Genomic DNA, 19,550 nt, shown 5'->3' with positions numbered 1-19,550 from the left:
CGTTTCACCCAGTAGAGAACACTAAAGATTATGTAACTTCATTCAAGATCCAAGCTTTCCAACTAAATCAACCTTGTCATGATGAAAGCCCATAGCAGATACAACCACATAAACTGTTTATCTTCTTTGCCAAAGATTATGTGAGGTGAAGAAAAACATTGTTTGTAGATACTCGTTACTAAGGGAGTTATAATAATGGGTCACCTTGGCATCTGGTACGGCAAAGACACCAGCAAAGATATAAATCAGTCTTATTGCCATTGTCATTACCTGTAAGATAAGGAATCAGTCTCCCTATGGCAATATGACTCTTCTAGAGGATGCTGAGCAAGTGGATCACAGATGACTAATTAAAAGCTAGTCCAAGTTTTATCAGGGCTCACTGTACCTCAGGCAGGGCTACCTCTGTTGTGTAGGTCAAGGAGACTTTCCTGTCATGAGTCTACTGTGAGATAATTTTCTGTCTTATGCTCAGAAACGTATAACTATGAAATTTTGCTCTACTTTTTGCTGACCGTGATGGATAAGTTCTCTGTCTTCCAAGGGTGGGAGCATATAAGAACTTGGATATTTTGTTAGTGTTCTCCCATCTTGGTTGAGAAGAAGCTTATTAGTCTGTCAAGGTGAGGACCCAGCTTCCTTGCTGAGATTTTGAAAATGTTGGTTGAAACTGATTGTACCTGTGTTAAATCTACAAAAAGAATCAATCCTTAAGATTTTATCACCAATCTTTTGAATTAATTAGACCTTCACTCTTTTAGTTATTTCTAGCTTTAGACATAAGGATCTGCTTGTATCAGCTGTCAAGTCATTAATTCATAGTCATGTGTTTATCCGTCCAAAGGTTATGGGCTTCCCAATAACATGGGTGATACCTAACAAATTGCTCGCTCTTAATTTCAGTGTTGTATTTTTTGCAAGAAAGTTACTTAGCATAGAGTAGTGTGGCTCCGGGACTAGCAGCAGATGTACTACCTGCACACGTGCTAGGTATGCAGGTTCTTGAGCCCTGCCCCAGTTTACTCAGTCAAAAATCCAGGGGGTGAGGTTCAGGAGATTCTGATGACTGCTGAGTCTGAAAGAAAAAACGTGGAGCATCTTGAAATGACTAAATGTAAGAAGATTTTCTTTTGGACAGGTGAACTTGAGTTTACTTTTCAAGTTGTTTGTTGGCTGATGTGACGTCAGCAATTTTAAAATACTAATGGGGCCCAAGAGAATTCATTATCCTTTATTTACCTTTGATTATCTGCCCAAACTTTTCATTAATCATTCTTTGTGGGAAACAGGGTTTTTTGAGAAATAAGTCTGCTTTCAAATGCATTTGTGTACAATAAAAAACTTAGTATGATTTATTTTAGATGCACTCTTTTAGTGAAGACTTTCAGTTTTTAACATCTTCTAGAAAAAAATACTATGATTATAAATAACTTAGTTTCAAATGAGCATATTTGATTCCTTTAATTTTATGTGTAAATAACATTGTATATTTGTAAAGGCATGACTTTGAATCCAATGTTTGTATGCACTGAGAAAATTTTATAACATTCTTTGTACTTTGTGTTTTCCTCTGAAAGTGGAAATGAAATTCCACATCAAGTTGTGAAAATTAAATTAAATTAATGTGAAAAGTATTTTATAAACAGTGATCATTATAGAAGTGTTAGTAGTTATTTACTAAGTGATGCTTGCTTTCTGTTTCTTTAATTCTGATCTTAATTGATTTCATACCTAAAATTAATAGCTTGTAGGCCTTAGAATTTTAATTGTGGGTTTTATCATCTTCTGTAAGTGAGTAAATGGAATAATGGTTGGGAAAACTAATATCTAGTATCATCTGAAGCTGCAATACATATTATGTACATATGCCCATGCTTATAGATAAGACTCCCAAAAGTGAAATTGCTGGGTCAATAGTTATTTGTACCTTTTATTTGAATAGATATTGTCAAATAACTTTGAGAAAACATTGTAGTAATTCCCACCCCAATAAGTTTGTTTCTCCACATACTGGCTATAATTATTCATTTTAATTTTTAGCAGTTGAGCAGGTAACAGCAATATCTCCATGACAGCTTTAATTTGCAACCCTCTGGGGACAAGTGAGGTTGAGTATCTTTCTTTATAATTAACCCTTTGAATTTCTCCTTCTGAGCATTGCTTATTCTTATTGTTTGCTCAATTTTATGGAGCTCTTCATTTTCTATATAAATTTGCATAACACTTTGTATATTAGAAATATTAAATCTTTGTCATCAATTTTTGATAAAATTGTCTCTTAATTTTATTTATGAGTTTTGCTATATAAGGTAGATGATTATATACAGTTAACTTATTTGTCTTTTATAACTTTAACTTAAGGAAGTTTTGCCCAACTAACAATAATAAAAATATTATTCTAAATTTTCTTCTAGTAATTTTACTGTAATTTTTTTACACTTAAGTATTTAATCTACCTGGAGTTTATTTTTTAATGTGGTGTAAAGTAGAAATATAGTTTTTTAAAAATTTCATGATAAATAATCAGGGCTGGGCACAGTGGCTCATGCCTATAATCCCAGCACCTTGGGAGGCTGAGGCTAGATGATCGCTTGAGGCCAGGAGTTTGAGACCAGCCTGGGCAACATAGTGAGACCTCGTCTCTACAGAAAATTAGCCAGGCATGGTAGTGCATGCCTATAGTCCCAGCTACTTGGAAGACTGAGTTGGAAAGATCACCTGAGCCCAGGAGTTCAAGACTGCCATGATCATGCCACTGCACTCCAGCCTGGATGACAGTAAGATCCCTGACTCAAAAAATAAATATATAAATAATCAAAATAAGAAATAGAAGAGATGAATGACTATATATTACGTTAAACAAATGACCATTTTTCCATTGAATTGAAATTCCACTTTTACCATATGTTATGTTCCCATTTATGTGTGGATGTGCTTCTGGGTCTTCTGCAATCATTTTCTATTGCCATGTAACAAGTTACAACAAATGTGGTAGTGTATAGTAGTACACCTACATATTATAGCATAGTTCTGGCGATCAGAAGCCCAGGCACAATGCGACTAGTTTCTGTGTTCGGGTTCTCAGTTCTTCATTTCTTCCGTTGAAATTAAGGTGTCAGCCTGGCTATATTTATCTGAAGCTCTGGGGAAGAATCCACTTCCACCTTCATCCAGGCTGCTGGCAAATTTAGTTCCTTGAGAATGTAAAATTGAGATCTTCGTTTCGTTTTCATGTTGACTGTGAATCAACAGACACTGTCAGCACCGACAGGCCCCCAGAATCTCTCTTTTGAGTTGTTGGTTTTTTTTATTCATTTGTTTGTTTTTTGAGTCAGAGTCTCACTCTGTCACCCAGGCTGGAGTGCAGTGGCACGATCATGACTCACCACAACCTTGACCTGCTGGACTCAGGCAATCATTCTGCCTCAACCTTCCATGTAGCTGGAACTACAAGCAGGCTACAGACCTGGCTAATTTTTAAATTTATTGTCGAGACAAAGTCTCTCCAAGTTGCCCAGGCTGGTCTTTAACCCTTGGGCTCAGGCAATTCTCTCACCTCCACCTCCTAAAGGCTTTAACTACAGGTGAGCCACCATGCCCAGGTTGAGTTGTATTTAATTTGCTAAATTTTATTGAATTTTTGCATCAGTACTTATGAATGAAGTTGGTCTATAATATTCTTGTGACATTTTTAGCTTTTGTTAATATCAAACTCAATTCCTGACTCTGCGTTTCTGGGTTATGTTGGCCTTCAAGTTGCCAAGTTCAGTCCAGGGACATGGGTCTTTTTGAAAAATTAATTTTTATGGTGCTTTTGATCTTTAAGATCAGCAATCATATTAAACATTTAAATTCTAGGTAAAATGTTAATGTCAATGAGTTAAAGCAAGGTGTCTATTAAAAGGCATTCTTGTCCGGGCATGGTGGCTCATACATATAATCCCAGCACTTTGGGAGGCTGAGGTGGGAGGATTATTTGAACCCAGGAACTTGAGATCAGCCTAGGTAACATAGTGAAACCCTACCTCTACAGAAATAAAAATAAAAACTAACTGAGTATGGTGGCATGTGTCTGTCACCCCAGCTACTCGGGAGGCTGAGGGCAGAGCATCATCTAAACCCAGGCGGTCTAGGCTGTGGTGAGCCGTGATCGTGCCACTGCACTCTAGCTTAAGTGACAGAGTGAGATCCTGACTCTTAAAAAATAAAAGGCATTCAGACTCTGTGTTTCTGGGTTATGTTGGTCTTTAAGTTACCAAGTTCAATCCAGGGTTGTGGGCCTTTTTGAAAAATTAATTTTGATGGTGCTTTTCTGTCACTGACCAGTAATGAATTTTTTGTAATCCTAATGTTCATATAGTAGTCGTTTTCTCTTAAACTAAAAATGAATTTGGGAATGGAGACTAATAAAATATAGTTAAATGCTAAGGTTTTTCTTTTTCTTTTTGAGTAAAATACTAAATCTTACTACCTTTAAAGATAGAAGATCACTCAGGATAGAAGAGTATTCATATCTAAAACATTCTTTCCACGGTTAAGTGATCATCACTGAACTTTAAGCACTCAGTTCTTTGTATAATATTTAAAAGTTTGTGTTTCTTTTAAAGTCTCAAGACAAGGTTTCTATCAGTGGCAAAGTATTAAGTCAAAAAGATCATTTGGTTTATTGGTAGAAAACTATGACAAATCAGCTCTTTGAGGAGTGGACTAAACCTTAGAATTATGAATAATGTTTCTGAAAACTCTAAAAACGTCCCACATCAAGTTTCATTAGAGCTTTGTTTACAGGCTGCTGGACTTACAGGCTGCTGGACTTACCCTTAGGAACAGCAGAGAGGGTCGTTGCTATCCTCAGCTGACTGATTGCCTGCAGCTTCTGCAGATGAATGAACAAATTTACTAAAGCTGAGTGGTTGAGTGTGAGTTATTTAGGAAATTAAATATAGAAGAATGACGGGGTATAGTTGTTGGTATCAATACTGTGCACACACATTCTCAGTGAATACTGATGAATAAATATTGTAGTTGAAAGAACATTTTTCAAAAAAATTAAGTGCTAGCCCTTCCCTAGCACTTACTACAGGTCATACATTGCTCTAAGGGCTTTATGTGTATAAACTCAGTTAATCCTCACAACCATCTTTGGAACAAGTTTAACTCATAAGCAGAGGTGCCAGTCACTGACATTGACCTTTGCCTCCAGAGTCTGTGTTCTTTATCACCTTACACTGCTTTCTGGTCTTATCAATCTACTAGGAGAGAGAGCAATGCTTTTCTGAGAGTCTTTCAGACCCAAAGAAGCAGGTTATTTCTACTAATTATGGCAGGGTGATACTATTGCAAATTAAAGGGAAATATTTCTGTTTTCTCAAACAAAACTACTGCAAGTCCTCGATATACGAACATTCAAGTTACAAACTTTAATGATGCTCATGTGTGGTTTTTTATTGTATTATTTCTCTCCACCAGGTATAGCCTGACAAATATATGCAGTACTATATAGCTCCTTGTGTTATTTGGGTACCTAGGCTAACTTTGTTGGACTTACGAACATGTTCTCAGAATTGAACTCATTTTTATGTTGGAATTTTCCTGTATTAGATCTTGTTCTCTTACTTCTAAGGAAAGGGTAACCAGGCTGAACCATGAAAAAGACAATGGGCTGTTTTTGTCTCCTTTTCCCATACTACCTTTTTTTCTATAAAATTCAGTGATCAACAGAGATTTGTTCATCATCCGACTTTGACCAAGCACTAGACACATGGAGAGGAACTGCAGATATTCCCTGACGTTGAAGAACGGAGCCACCTGCAGGACACAATGGCACATGCAGTGACTGAGCGGTGCTCAGGATTGTGATGGGAGCAGAGCAGGAAAAGCCTTATGGTGTCCGCTGTGTGGACCCTTCCCAGTCTCCCTCACTCCAAGGCCAAGCTAAAACAGTCTAGAAGATGAACAGGGGTTGCTGTGGGGAGCAGCTATTATGCTGAATAGCCCTCCAGAAGGAGGGGTGGCATTTGCACAGGTGCAGAGCATAACTCAATACTTTGTAACGTCCTAAGTTACTGAGGTGCTAATTAAATTACATATTCATAGGCCCCATGCTAGATCCTCTGAATCAGAATCTCCAAGGGAGAGGCCAGGAGACTATGATTAACAGGGGCAGATGATTCTTCTCAGGGACACTTGGGTACGTAGAATACAGTTGTTCAGGTACATTGTTAGAATGTGTTTTGGAGAGAATGGCTGAGAATGAGATCGGGTGGTCTGAAGGCCCATCTGTGTCATGCCTGCCTTTTTGATTGTTGAGCTTTCTACTTGTAACATATTTTACACTGGTGACTTCTCAGGTATCAGCTGGTATGTGGAACTAAGCATTTGCTTAAACCTGGACAACTTTACTTAAATTGTAATCCCGTGCCTTTGGGAGGCTGAGGTGAGTGGATTGCCTGAGCCCGCGGGTTCGAGACCTGCCTGGGCAGGTGAGACCTCATCTCTACAATAAAATAAAAAAATTAGCCCGGCGTGGTAATGCGCACCTGTAATTACGGCTACTCGGAAGACTGAGGTGGAAGGATCGCGGAGCCCAGCAGGTCGAGGCTGCGGTGGCTGGGAGCGGCCACTGCACTCCAGTCTGGGCGACAGAGTGAGACTCCAACTCAAAAAAAAAAAAAAAAATGGTAAGCAATATATTTTAAGTTTGGACCCAAGCCTGGTGCACAGAATTCACAAAGAGAAGAGTGGGGAATAGAATGAACATTGTTCATCTACAATGTGTCTCATGGCTCTTAATAGTATCTTGTTTTATTTGTTAGTAAACTGAGGCTCACAGGTTAGTGACATAGGTCCCATAGATAATAAGTGGTACAGCTGGTATTTGAGCAGAAATTTGATTTGTCAAAAAGCGGTGAGCTAAGACCTCGTTCCTTGTGTTAAAATGGGTGACCTGAAAAATACAAAACTGGAATCAAGAGCCATAGTAGAAAGGTCCTAACGTTTGTTACTAGTGAAAATGTGCGCTCAGTATTTTGTTGGGTTTTTTGTTGTTGTTTTGTCTTGTTTTTGCTTTTTGGAGAAGCTAATTTTCATTATTTTATGTGATGTTATCTCTATTTTTTTTTTTTGAGTTGGAGTCTCACTCTGTCGCCCAGACTGGAGTGCAGTGGCCGCTCCCGGCCACCGCAGCCTCGACCTGCTGGGCTCCGGCAATCCTTCCACCTCAGCCTTCCAGGTAGCCAGAATTACAGGTGCACGCTACCACGCCCAGCTGATTTTTTGATTTATTGTAGAGATGAGGTCTCGCTGCCCAGGCGGGTCTCGAACCCGCGGGCTCAGGCAATCCACTCACCTCAGCCTCCCAAAGGCGTGGGATTACAGGCTGAGCCACCGAGCCCGGCTTCTCTATTTTTTAAAGTTGGTTTTATATGTGTATATATATTTATATTTAAAGTAAAACCACATGTCTGCCAACCATCTGATACAAAATACATAATTGGGTAGAATTTTCCTGAAGGACTATTTGCTCTAGATGAAATCAACTCCAAAGTCCAAGCCTTAAGATACGATTCGTAATGATTCTTGAGGGAGAAAAGGTTGTAGGAGGAAATTTTTGTTTTTAAAATTTTTTTAAATTCTTAATTGACAAACAGTGGTACATATTTATGGAGCACAGTGGGGTGTTTTGATATGTGGATACATCGTGGAATGGCTAAATTAAGCTAATTAACATATGCATTATCTCACATACTTATTTTTTGTGGTGCGAATGCTTCAAATCTACACATTTAGCAATTTAATATACAACATATTGTCAACAATGTAATTTACAATATATGGTCATTAATTATCATCTGCATGATGTATAATAGAGCTCTTGAACTTACTCCTCCAGCTTCACTGAAATTTTGTATTCCATAAGAGTCTGTTTTCTGCATCAGTTGGGCTGGGACTGTGGGTTTATTTATTTCCATATATACATTCAACTCGGTGAAAAGCCATACACAGTCAGTGTCTTTCCAAAGTATGGACAGCAACACATTCGTGGACCTTGAAATCAATTCAGTGCATCCCAATTACTATTAACATGGGAGAGAGAAGGGAGCAAAGACGAAAATTCCTTGTATGCATTGCAAGTGTAAGGGTAAGGACAATTTTTAGAACTTTAGTTTCAATTACAATGTGTGTGTGTATGTGTGTGTGTGTGTCTATGTCTGTGAAGTCTAGGTTTCATCACGAGTCTATTTCTCACAGGAATGGCAGTCATTTTGAAAGCCTCTGAAGTAGGGTAACTAAGTAGATCCGTGGTCAGTCCTGCCTCATATAAAAGGGTTTAAATTTTAAACTGGAAATTTGAAAGGATTTTCATCATATGTTAATTACCTTGCGACCTGGTCTTTTATCCTCAGTCCCTTGAGAGAACACCGTTTCTGTCTTGCTTAAATCCATCCTCAGATCCAAGACTCTCTTGTCAGGAGAGTGGCAGTGCTGAAAGAGTTATGACAAGATGATGAGCTGCCCACCTTGGAGAGGAGGAGAGAGACTCTCCTAGAGTCCAAGAGGAGGCTGTGGGGGGCATCAAGAGCCCCCCGTTTATCTGCCTTAGCATCCTTGAAAATATAAAGAAGGCAGGAAGAGGGAAGGTAGTATGGAAGTAAATAGAACACCTACATACATTTAAGGACATTGAAAGGGCGTAGAGAGAAGCAGACCTGGAAATGCTTTGGCAATGAAATGTTTCCTAGTCATTATGGAAATGTTTTTAGGAAGTGAGTGACTCTGGGAAGGATGTGGTCTTCCCTGTGTCCGTGAAATGAAAAGCTGATTGTCTCCGGGAACTAGGAAGTATGTTTGCTAGTGTGGGGTTCAGACACACCTCACATTACCAGAAGTTCATACTTCTATTTGTTTCATAATTTGTTTAATTATCCTTGTGTTTACAGTCTCAAGAAATTGTATCCCAAAATTTAAAAGGGAAGTAGAATTTTGCTTGTTGTACGCGACTGTGGGCACTAGAGGAATACACATTCTTATGTCTTAGTAAGACAAGACATAAGAGGCAAGCCAAATGAAAACTTCCTCTAAGTCCAGAACAAATCAAATAGTGCTGATTTCAGCCTTTTAAAAAATATCACATTTGTCATAATGGCCACCCAGCATGCATGGTGTGAAATGCACGACGTTCATGAGTTTCTGTTATCTATTGATTCACTTTTCTATCACTATCTGTGTCCTTATTCTGGGAAAGACTTCTGGATATGTTATGAACTCCTTTAATAACTCAAGCTGTCATTATGAGTTGTGGGTTAAAAGGACTAGGCTATTTTTACGTGGCTTAGAAAAGTGAAAATCGGGCTTTTCAAAAATTCCAGCTGTAAGCTTTTAAACCATTATGTTGAAAAGAGAGTGAGAATTATTTTGGCCAGTCTTTATTGATTTCATTCTCTAAGACGAAATATTTTAGAGGCCAAACTCTTAAGGACGGAAATCTGGTAGGGTTAGAACTTTGATTTTTCTTGTTCCCATTGTTAGTGTAAAATGGATAAGACTGACCTTCTATTTTCTCTCACTGATAATAAGGGCTATCTGTTGTGGGCCCAATATTCAGGCACAAGTGCATATACCTGGAGGCTGTTGGTGTTCTTCCCATTGTAAGTGACTTTCTGCCCTTATCTGTTTTCATTATTTTGCATACAGTTTTTAAAGATCTGATGGATTTTTAAGCTATTATTATTTATGATTCAACTTATTTTGTGTACATGCAGTGATAAAGTGATGCTGAATAACTGTCATCTCTTGGCTTGTTCAAGGACCAGTGTAAACAAGTGTGCCAGCAAGAACAGATTATTAAAAATATTGATTCACAAGGATTATTAGAATGTAATTTGATCAGATCTTCCAGGGTTGCTTGGTCATGGTTTATGATTTCAGATCCATCAAAGCTAGGAAAAATATTAATGTCCCTAGGGGGGAAGCTATTAATTTCTGAGCAGTATGCAACTTTACAGAAAAGAAACAATAGACATGTTATAAACTTACAACGAAGTTTAGGAAGGAAGCAGTTTAAAATAATTTGCCACGACTACTTCTGTGCCTTAAATGCTGTTTTGCCCCTGGGATTGCATTTATATATTTATATACCTGATCCCTCACCTAGACCCTGAGCTCTGAATAATGGGATCCAGTCTTAACCATCTCTGGACTCCCTGCCTACCATGGTGTCCAGCATATAGCCTAGTTTTTCTCGAGGTAAGGTCTATGAGTCACATTCGTCTGGGGAGTTTCGTTAACAATTCGAGCATCGGGACACACCCACAGGTTTACTACACCAAATAAATGTATGACACAATGGTTCAACATATAAATGAGAAAGCAAAACTCATCTTTGGAACTCCCTTTTAAAGCAAATCTTTGCTGAATAAAGCAAACACCGTCTGCCTTCTGAGGTGAACTACATCCCAGGATGATAGGTAAATACAATGGCTTTGAAAAAGCAAGTATCAAGACCAAGGCTCCTGGATCACGCCCTCCACTCAGTGCCAATGTGCTTGCTGCCCACCAGATGAGCTTTTTTGAGCATCTGAAGTGCCAGGTCGTTTGAGTACTAAGATAAATGAGTCACAAGGTGGGTGCACTTAAAGTCCAGACTTCTTTGCCACTATACAATGCAACCATGTAACCAAAAACTATTTGTATCCCCTAAAACTATTGAAATATGGCAAAAAAATTAAAAATACAAGGTCTGACAATTAGGTCTGTGAACTCATCCTAGAAGAAGTGCTACATACCTCATTGCTGAATAACACTATAGTCACCTTTGAAGTACTACTCTTGGGAAGCTCTTCACTGACACCAGCGTCTAGTCCACCCACAAGGCAATTTTGGAACTCTTTTTCTGGAAGGGTCATTAGAGCTGTCTTCATTTATTGGGGTCTGACAATTAAATTCACGAACCTGTCACCATGCACTTAGGTTGGCAGCACTGTACAAATAACTGTATTGGAACACCCTCCCTATTCACCTGATCTAGCCCCCAATGACTTTTTTCTTTATCCAACTATAAAGGAACTATTGAAAGGGATACATTTGATGACATTCAGGACATCAAGGATAATATGACAATAGCTCTGATGGCCATTCCAGAAAAAGAGTTCCAAAATTGCTTTGACGGGTAGGTTGACTTGGCGCTGGCATCAGTGAATAGCTTCCCAGGAAGAGTACTTTGAAGGGGACTGCAGTGATACTTAGCAATGAGATATGTAGCACTTTTTCTAGGATAAGTTCATAAACTTAATTGTTGCACCTCATAATTAAAAAATAAAAAAGGCAGAAACTTGAGTCAGGAAGATTTGGTTTGCATCAGCCTTTGCTACTTACTATCCATATGAATTTCGGCAAGTGACTGTACAACCCTAAGCCTATTTTCTCTTTTGTAGAATAGAAATAATACCTGCATTGTAGGATCGATGTAAATATTAAAGGCAATAATGCAAGTAGAGGGCTTTGCAAGGTGCTTGGAATATAGTGTGCTCTTAATATGTATTCGCTTTTCTTTTCTTTTTTAATTAACAAGCTCACATTCCAGATAGGGATGAGCTTTTTAGAAAACACAGGAACCATGGAAATAAGGAGTTACGTGTCAGTTAGATTTTGTTTTGCGACAAAGCACCCCAAAACTTGGTGACAGAATATTTATTGACTCATAATTTGGTGGGTCGGCAATTTGGGCCAAGTTCAGCTAGGACGGCTTATCCCTGTTCTAGGTTGTGTCATCTGGGCACACTTGTGTGTTGTGGTCAGCTGGCAGTCCATGGTGTTACCTATGTATGGACAGAGACTATAGTGGTAAGTGGGCCAGCGGGACACAAGGTCATGGCTATGGGCGTCCCAAGAGCAGTTAGAGAGAGAGAGTGTAAGCCTCAATGACAAGTATTTTTCAGGCTCTGCAGCTAAGGCACATGGCCAAGCCCAGATTCAATGGGCAGAGAAAGACTACCTCATGATAGACAAAAGGTTGTTCATAGAGAAATGGGAAGAATTTGTAGCCTTTTTTGTAATCCACACAGAATGGGTTCACCGACAGTTTCCTCTCTATCAGGCTTTAGGCTGGGTGATTAACAGGTCATCCATTTAATTCTCACAACAATTTCCTCACATGGGTGGCATTATTCCCACTGCAAAGATGAGGAAACTGATTTTCAGAAAAGTTAAGAGATTGACACACACTAGACCCAGATTGTTTGCTCCGACTCATGGAATGCCTTTGAAGTGCTGTCTCTTGTTGCTTAAGGGATCAGATAGCCTGTCATGCAGAAGGTGTATGCTTATTTAGTAACAATCTATTTTAAAATGGAGTTCCAAAGACTCATTTTACTTTCTCCCGTGTATATTGAACCATTGGGTCACATATTTATTTGGTGTAGAAACAAAATCAAAGTTTCCCTATCTTTAAGACTTTCTGGAAGCTTACAGAATGTGTGTTTTTATTTCTTTCTGTGTTTGCTTTTTGCCAGGCCAACTACACAACCTGGATCTCACCGCAGCTTGGACATGACCGAGCCTCGTCAATGGACAAGACGTTGCTGGCAGCGGCTGATCGGTGGTGCAGCCAGGGATGATGGCGAGAGATCATACGACTATTCCTCACTGCTCGCCTGTGGGGGCAAAGTCTCTCAGACCCCCAGACCAGCAGGAAGGCACCGGGTTGTTGTTCCCCACCTCTGGCCCTTCAAGGACGAGTATGAGAAATTCCCTGGAGCCTACGTGAATAACCGAATACGCACAACAAAGTACACACTTCTGAACTTTGTGCCGAGAAACTTATTTGAACAGTTTCACAGGTACCACCTTATTTTTGTCATCTTAGTTGATATATACAATTTTTCATTTTCACAACACTGTGTGTTACTTCGGACTCGGGACATCATCCTTGACAATTTGGATAAGAGTCTGTTGAGGATGGTGACCCCTCACATTACAGTGCACTTCACAATTGGTAAGAGACTTTCTCTTTATCAGAAAAGACATTACTATCCTCATATAATAGATTAGGGAATGAATTGGCAGTGGTTTGGCCAATGTCATGCCAATGACAAGTAACAGAGCAGAGGCTACAGTCTTGGGTTCCTTCCTTCTTGCCTTCTAAGCTGTGCTGCATTTTAACTTCAGATTTGTCCCTTTTTTTTTTGAATCAGACTCACTCTGTCACCCAGGCTGGAGTGCAGTGGCACCATCGTGGCCACTGTAGCAGCCTTGACTGGCTGGACTCAGGTGATCTTTCCACCTTGGCCTCCCAAGTTGCTGGAACTACAGGTGCCTGGCTAATGTTTTTATTTTTGTAGAGACGAGGTCTCAAGCTCCTGGGCTTGAGCAGTCCTCCTGCCTCGGCCTCACAAAGTGAGATTATGGGCGTGAGCCACTGTGCTGGGACAGATTCTTCCTAATCGATAATGTAGGGAAACTTGTTCTTAAACAAATGTAGTTGTGAGAAGTTATTGGGTGAAACAGTGGTGTCATTAGGTTTACTGTGCCTTTATTGACACTCTCCTATGAGTTTAGGCACTGAAGAAGTCGAAGTGTGAATGTTGATCTGTCCTGGTTTAGTTTGCAGTTGAGCCAGGAAAACAAGATATGTATACAAACAACAGGAAGATACAGTGGATGTGGTGAGCACCTCAGATAGAATGGAAGCCTCAGAGAGCAAAGTACTAATATCACCTGGAGCAACAGAAAGGGAAGGAAGTAGCACTGGACTTAATTATGGAGAGCTGGTGAGACATTCAAGGCAGAGGTTGGGCAAAGCATATTAAGATGGAGGAAGGCAGATGAGTAAATGGTAGCATAGAAGACTCGCCTGCAGTCTGGGGCATGGTCCTCTCTGGTTTACACATAGTGTCTCTGCTGGGGAGCAATGGGAAGTGAAGTTGGAAAGGCAGGTGTGACTCACCAGGGGCGTCTTGATGTCAGGATAAAGAGTTGAGAGCCAGGTCTGCAGGCACAGTTCTGAGTAGAGGGATGCCGTGCCGTGTCTGTGTTTCACTGGGGAGGCAGTGAAGTGGCTAGAAGGAAGAGCACAGAGGCAAACTGAAGGTAGAAAGAACATTCAGGAAGATGCTTGACCTACCCTGGTAAGTTGTGACGGAGACCTGAACTTAGGACAATGTGGGAATGAAAACAGAGAACCTATGACAGATATATGAAGTTGATGTGAGGAATTAAGTGAAAGATGTAAAAAGATGATGTGAATATGTTAGTCTTTGATGACCAGAAGAATTAACAGAAAAATAAAAGACAGGAGTTAAAAAAAATTGACTTTTGTGGTTTTTGTAAAAGTTATGTTTGGGATGCTCATATGCATATAGAGACCCTCAACGTCCATTATTCATTTTATGTGTGTTTACTCTCATGATTCATTCTATATTAGGTGTTCTATATATGTTTATTAGGCAGTGGCTACATTTAAAGTACAGATGTTAATTTGTTGAATTGATGGCTTTAATGCTATAGGTGTTTCTGTCTTTTATGGAGTTTGCTATCTAGTGCATTTGATGAAGTAAGAATCTAAAGCCTCGAGTTCAGGGATAGAGCTGTAGGTCTGAATGTAGTCCACACTGAAGTCATAGAAATAGAAGAAAGAACTAAGAAAGAAATTATCAGAGTTAAAGGACTTGGAGGTAAAGATGGAGAAGTATGCTTAGTCTAGGTGCAGTAGCTCATGCCAATAATCCCAGTACTTTGGGAGGAGTTCGAGATCAACCCAGAAAACATAGTGAGATCTTGTCTCTACGGAAAAAAAAAAAAAATTTAAAAATTAGCTGGATTTAGTGGCATGTGCCTGTAGACCCAGCTATTTGGAGGCTGAGGCAGAAGGATTGCCTGACCCTAGGAGGTTGAGGCATTGATGATGGTGACACTGCATTCCAACCTGGGCAACAGAGTAAGACTCTAACTCAAAAACAAAGCAAAACAAACAAAACACAAAAAAAGGAGACGCATATTTCGATTATTTTTTTAGTAGTTTCATGGTCAATGGGAAGACACGTGATTAAAAATTCAAAGGCCTTTGCAGGATTGAGATTTTGTTTTTTCTCTAAAGAAAAAAGTGTCTTGAACTTACCTCATGGCAAAATATGAGAAATCAACGGAGAAGTATTGTATATGTGAAACAGAGGAATGAAAGGTCCTGAAAAAAGTGGTTCTGAATAGCATAAAAGAAGAAATAGAAGGGTTAGTGTCAAGACCATAAAACTGTATTTTCTACTTATTTTGAGCCTTGTTTGAATCTAACGTTCAGACATACAAAACATAGAAGGTAGATGCTGGTTTTATTAATTAACTATGATTCACTCTGAAATATTGCTAAATTTCCTGAACTTTTAAAAAGAAAACGGTGCTTCCTTTTACGCTTTTTTTGGGTCATGTGTTACACAGCTCAAGACCATTCCACTCAAATATTTACTATTACCTATCTGATAAATCTCACATTTATTAAAGTATGGCACAAGCCAGATGTCCAGGAGGGTAATTGTTCACTCAGTGGTGTTATAATTTGCTAGTTTTCTATCCTGAAGCATACAAAAATCAGCGAACAGAAACTTTTAGGAAAACACAATAAACTATTTTGCCTCTGACTCCGGTCCTCAGAGAAATGTGTTAACATCCCCTGTTGTGTGTTTTTGGGCTACAGAGTCGCCAATTTATATTTCCTGTTCCTCGTTGTCCTGAACTGGGTGCCCCTGGTGGAAGCCTTCCAGAAGGAGATCACTATGCTGCCGCTGGTAGTGGTCCTTACAATGATCGCAATTAAAGATGGCCTGGAAGATTATCGGAAATACAAGATTGACAAACAGATCAACAACTTAGTAACAAAAGTTTACAGTAGGTAAGTATAATAAGAGCTTTGCCCGACAGTGTGAGTAGGGGTCATTTGGAAACATGTGCAATGTTTCTTTTTCCCCTCTAGGTGTGACCAGGATCCTTTTCATGTTGTTGTGATGATTGTTTTCAACAAATAATTCTTAAATTTCTACAGTGAATTTAACTTGTGTCAGAGGAAAACAAAAATGTATAAGCCATTGTCAACCCAGATTTGACAAAGTAAAAGTTTATAACTCAAGTATATGAGATAGATTTTTAAAAAAAAACCCAGAATTATCTTTTGGAGGGCAGAACCCTTGTAGTATGGGCTTCCCCCACTAGGTGAGTGTTCTAGGAACCCATCAGCATCAGCTAGCATTGTTGTGAGAGCTGCATTTGGCTTCAGTGAGTTTTTTTGGAGATTCTTTCACTGCTTTTGCTCATTCATGATGAGTGATTTACAAGCACACCTACCCACACTCAGCAGTTTTTGACCAAACACAGCATGACCCCTGTGCCCCATCCTCCCTGTTCACCTGATCTTGCCCTGAGTGACTTATTTTGGTTTCCTTGGATGAAAAAATCCTCAAAGGGAAAATATTTTGCTGATATGGAAGACATGAAACAAAAAATGGCAGAAGTGCCAAAAGCATCAAACTGGAAAGTTCAAAAACTGTTTTGAGAAGTAGAAAAAGTGTCTTGATGGGTGTATTGCATCAGAGAGCACTTGAAAGATGACTGAAGTTGAAACATGTAAGAATAAACACAATTTTTTTATAAGTAGGTTTTGGGGGTGTTCCCCTTCATAAGTGAAATTGAAGAAATTAAACTTCAAAACACAAGAAAGCAAGGAAGCAGATAGTGTTCAACCTTGGATGTTATAATTTAGGATTAAGAAGAGGCTGGGATAGTTGGGCACAGTGGCTCAGCCTGTAATCCCAGCGCGTTGGAAGTCCAAGGCAGGAGGATTGCTTGAGCCCAGGAGTTCGAGACCAGCCTGGGCAACATGGCGAAACCTCGCCTCTAGAAAAAATAAAAAAAATTAGCTGGGTGTGACGTACATCTGTAGTCTCAGTTACTGGGAGGCTGAGATAGAAGAATCTCCTGAGCCTAAGAGGTCAAAGCTGTGCTGAGCTGTGATTGTGCCATTGCCCTCAAGATGGGTTACAAAAAAAGAGAAGACAAGAGCTATATTGTAAAAAATGGAGAAGAATATTCTTTCTTATGTACAGAACTAGAGGCGACCCATTAAAATAGTCAAGAGGGCATTCCTAAATAAGGGTGTTTCAAGGGCATATTTGCAGTGTTGGAGACTTGTATTTCCAATATTTATGAAGTAGAGAGTCTGTGTAGCCAAGAATAAACTAAATTAAGGTACATTTCAAACTGTGCCATATGTTATATGCAGTTCCTGAGTTCTTAGTCTTTGATGTAAGTCAATACTTCATAAACAGTATAGACAGGTATAACCTGTCTTCAATTTTATGTGATCCAAAGAGGAAAAGTTAGAAAAGGTTTCTATGAAGAAATGGTATTTCTTCTGAAACTTGCAAGATTCTGAATTTTTTTATTATTATAATTCTTCAGTGGCTTTCACAGCATTTGTTTTAAAGATTTATCAAGAGAATAAGGAAATAACTTTTTTCCTCATTTGTAAGATGATGTGAAATTTCTTGAATAATAAAAACTATTTTTATACCCGTCCAATCTAAAAGGAACCAGAAAAATTGTTGTGTTAAAAAGTGAAATAATAGCAGAAGTCCATAGTTTTTATTTTAACACCACAGAGCCTTTTATTACAATAGTTCTATGGATTGTTCAACAACATGTGAATGTTTATTATATCTCTACAAAGGTGAAATGTTGGTACAACATCTATGCTCAAAAAATTGCTATAATATGGTATTTCACAATGATTACATGATGAACAAAGTCCAGATTTTGACCAATTATAAGATTACCCTGTTAATGCTAAATTTAGCAAATGGAAAAAATCTTATTATATATAATTTTAAATACAAATTCTTATATATAAATAATCACTGATTTTTAGTGCTAGTGTAGAGTTCATAATGTGTATTTATTTGCTTTTCTAGGTGACTCTAAAAAGTTATAATCTTGATTCTCCAATTTAGCTGTATAGTCTTTGGCAAATTACATAAGCTAGCTAAGCAGCTAATTTCCTTCATTACAATTAAAATCATAAAATTTACTGCATAAGGTTAATTGTGATGGCTCATTCCTATAATCCCAACACTTTGGGAGATTGAAGCAGGAGGATTGCTTGAGCCCAGGAGTTCAAGACCAGCCTAGACATCATAGCCAGACTTTGTCTCTACAAAAATCAAAAAATTAGCTAGGCATGGTGGTATGTGCTTGTAGTCCCAGCTACTTGGGAGACTGAGACAGAAGGATCATTGGAACCCAGGAGGTAGAGGCTGCAGTGAGCTATGATTGTGCCACTGCACTCCAGTCTGGGTGACAGACTAAGACACCGATTCAAAAAACAAGCAAGTAAGGCTAGGTGTGGTGACTGTCACCTATGATCCTACCATTTTGGGCAGCTGAGGCAGTAGGATCACTTGAGCCCAGGAGTTCAATACCAGCCTGGGCAACATAGTAAGAGCTCATCTCTACAAAAAAATTTTAAAAGTTAGCTGGGTTTGGTGACCCACAACTATAGTCCTAACTACCACCTGATCCCAGGAAGTTGAAGCTGTAGTGAATTGGGATCATGCCACTGGAATACTAACACTGTGTTCCTGCCTGAGTCACAAAGTGAAAGCCTATCTCAAAAAAAAAAAAAGTAACCACAAAAAAAGAAAAAACAAATACATACACACAAAACTCTTACTGTATAGCACCTAGTCTTTTCTGAGTACTAAGTAAAAGACATCATGAGTATTATCATAAGCTAATAATGACTAATCATGAGAGTTTATGTTTGTCACAACATCAAGTCATGTAATCAGCATTTGAGAACTTATAACACTGTGCTGTTTTTAAAATATTAAAATTGCTTAATAGAAGACCCAGTGTAACTTATTTTCTTGGGTGTTCTTTTGGATAGAGCCTAGATCGATTTTAGATAATTTTCATATAAATTTAAAGATAAGAGGCAATATTTTAGTTAACTAAGGTCCATTCTAAAATATCACTTTATGATTACCTTTTCTAATAGACTCAGGCAACTTTATGTCTTTCTATCTATATTCTATATCATTTGCTTTTGTTTGATGTTATAGAAATAATGCTTATGTTTTTCCCCAAATTATTTTTTGAGAAATTATTATAAGGATATAAAAAATAAAGACAGGCTATAAAACCTTGCCTTGGTAATTTAAATATGCTACTTAAATTCCTATGAAATGCAAAGAAATCGATTTAGAAAACAAATGATTTCTCAGCAAATTTAATGTGAAAGTATGGAGATATTGAATATAGCAAGCTTTTGGGAGAAGCATATTAACATTTCCATGCAGATAATTTGGTTCTTATTTGTAATATGAGTTCTTTCACAAGGTGCTTAATTTTCTGAGTGAAGGTCTCATTTGCAATAATAACCACTAGTCTAGAAATTAATCATTTAAACCCTATTAAGGCTCGGTGGCTCAGCCTGTAATCCTGCGCTTTGGGAGGCTGAAGTGAGTGGATTGCCTGAGCCCGCAGATTCGAGACCCGCCTGGGCAACTTGGGAA

General features: G+C 38.6%; 1 protein-coding gene across 1 annotated transcript in view; it reads left to right on the top strand.

Annotated features, from left to right (window-relative positions):
- ATP10D (ATPase phospholipid transporting 10D (putative)) overlaps nucleotides 1-19,550 on the top strand; it is a 109,867-nt gene that overhangs the window by 16,050 nt on the left and 74,267 nt on the right. Inside the window, exons 2-3 of the mRNA XM_008062557.1 lie at nucleotides 12,510-12,836; nucleotides 15,683-15,877. Of these exons, the coding sequence (XP_008060748.1) occupies nucleotides 12,547-12,836; nucleotides 15,683-15,877 (485 nt within the window). The 5' untranslated portion in view covers nucleotides 12,510-12,546. The remainder of the gene's footprint in view (nucleotides 1-12,509; nucleotides 12,837-15,682; nucleotides 15,878-19,550) is intronic.

This window comes from Carlito syrichta, unplaced genomic scaffold (assembly GCF_000164805.1).
Source record: "Carlito syrichta isolate Samal-C Ts95f unplaced genomic scaffold, Tarsius_syrichta-2.0.1 Scaffold305745, whole genome shotgun sequence".
Classification (NCBI taxonomy): domain Eukaryota; kingdom Metazoa; phylum Chordata; class Mammalia; order Primates; family Tarsiidae; genus Carlito; species Carlito syrichta.
This window is presented reverse-complemented; position numbering and strand designations above follow the sequence as displayed.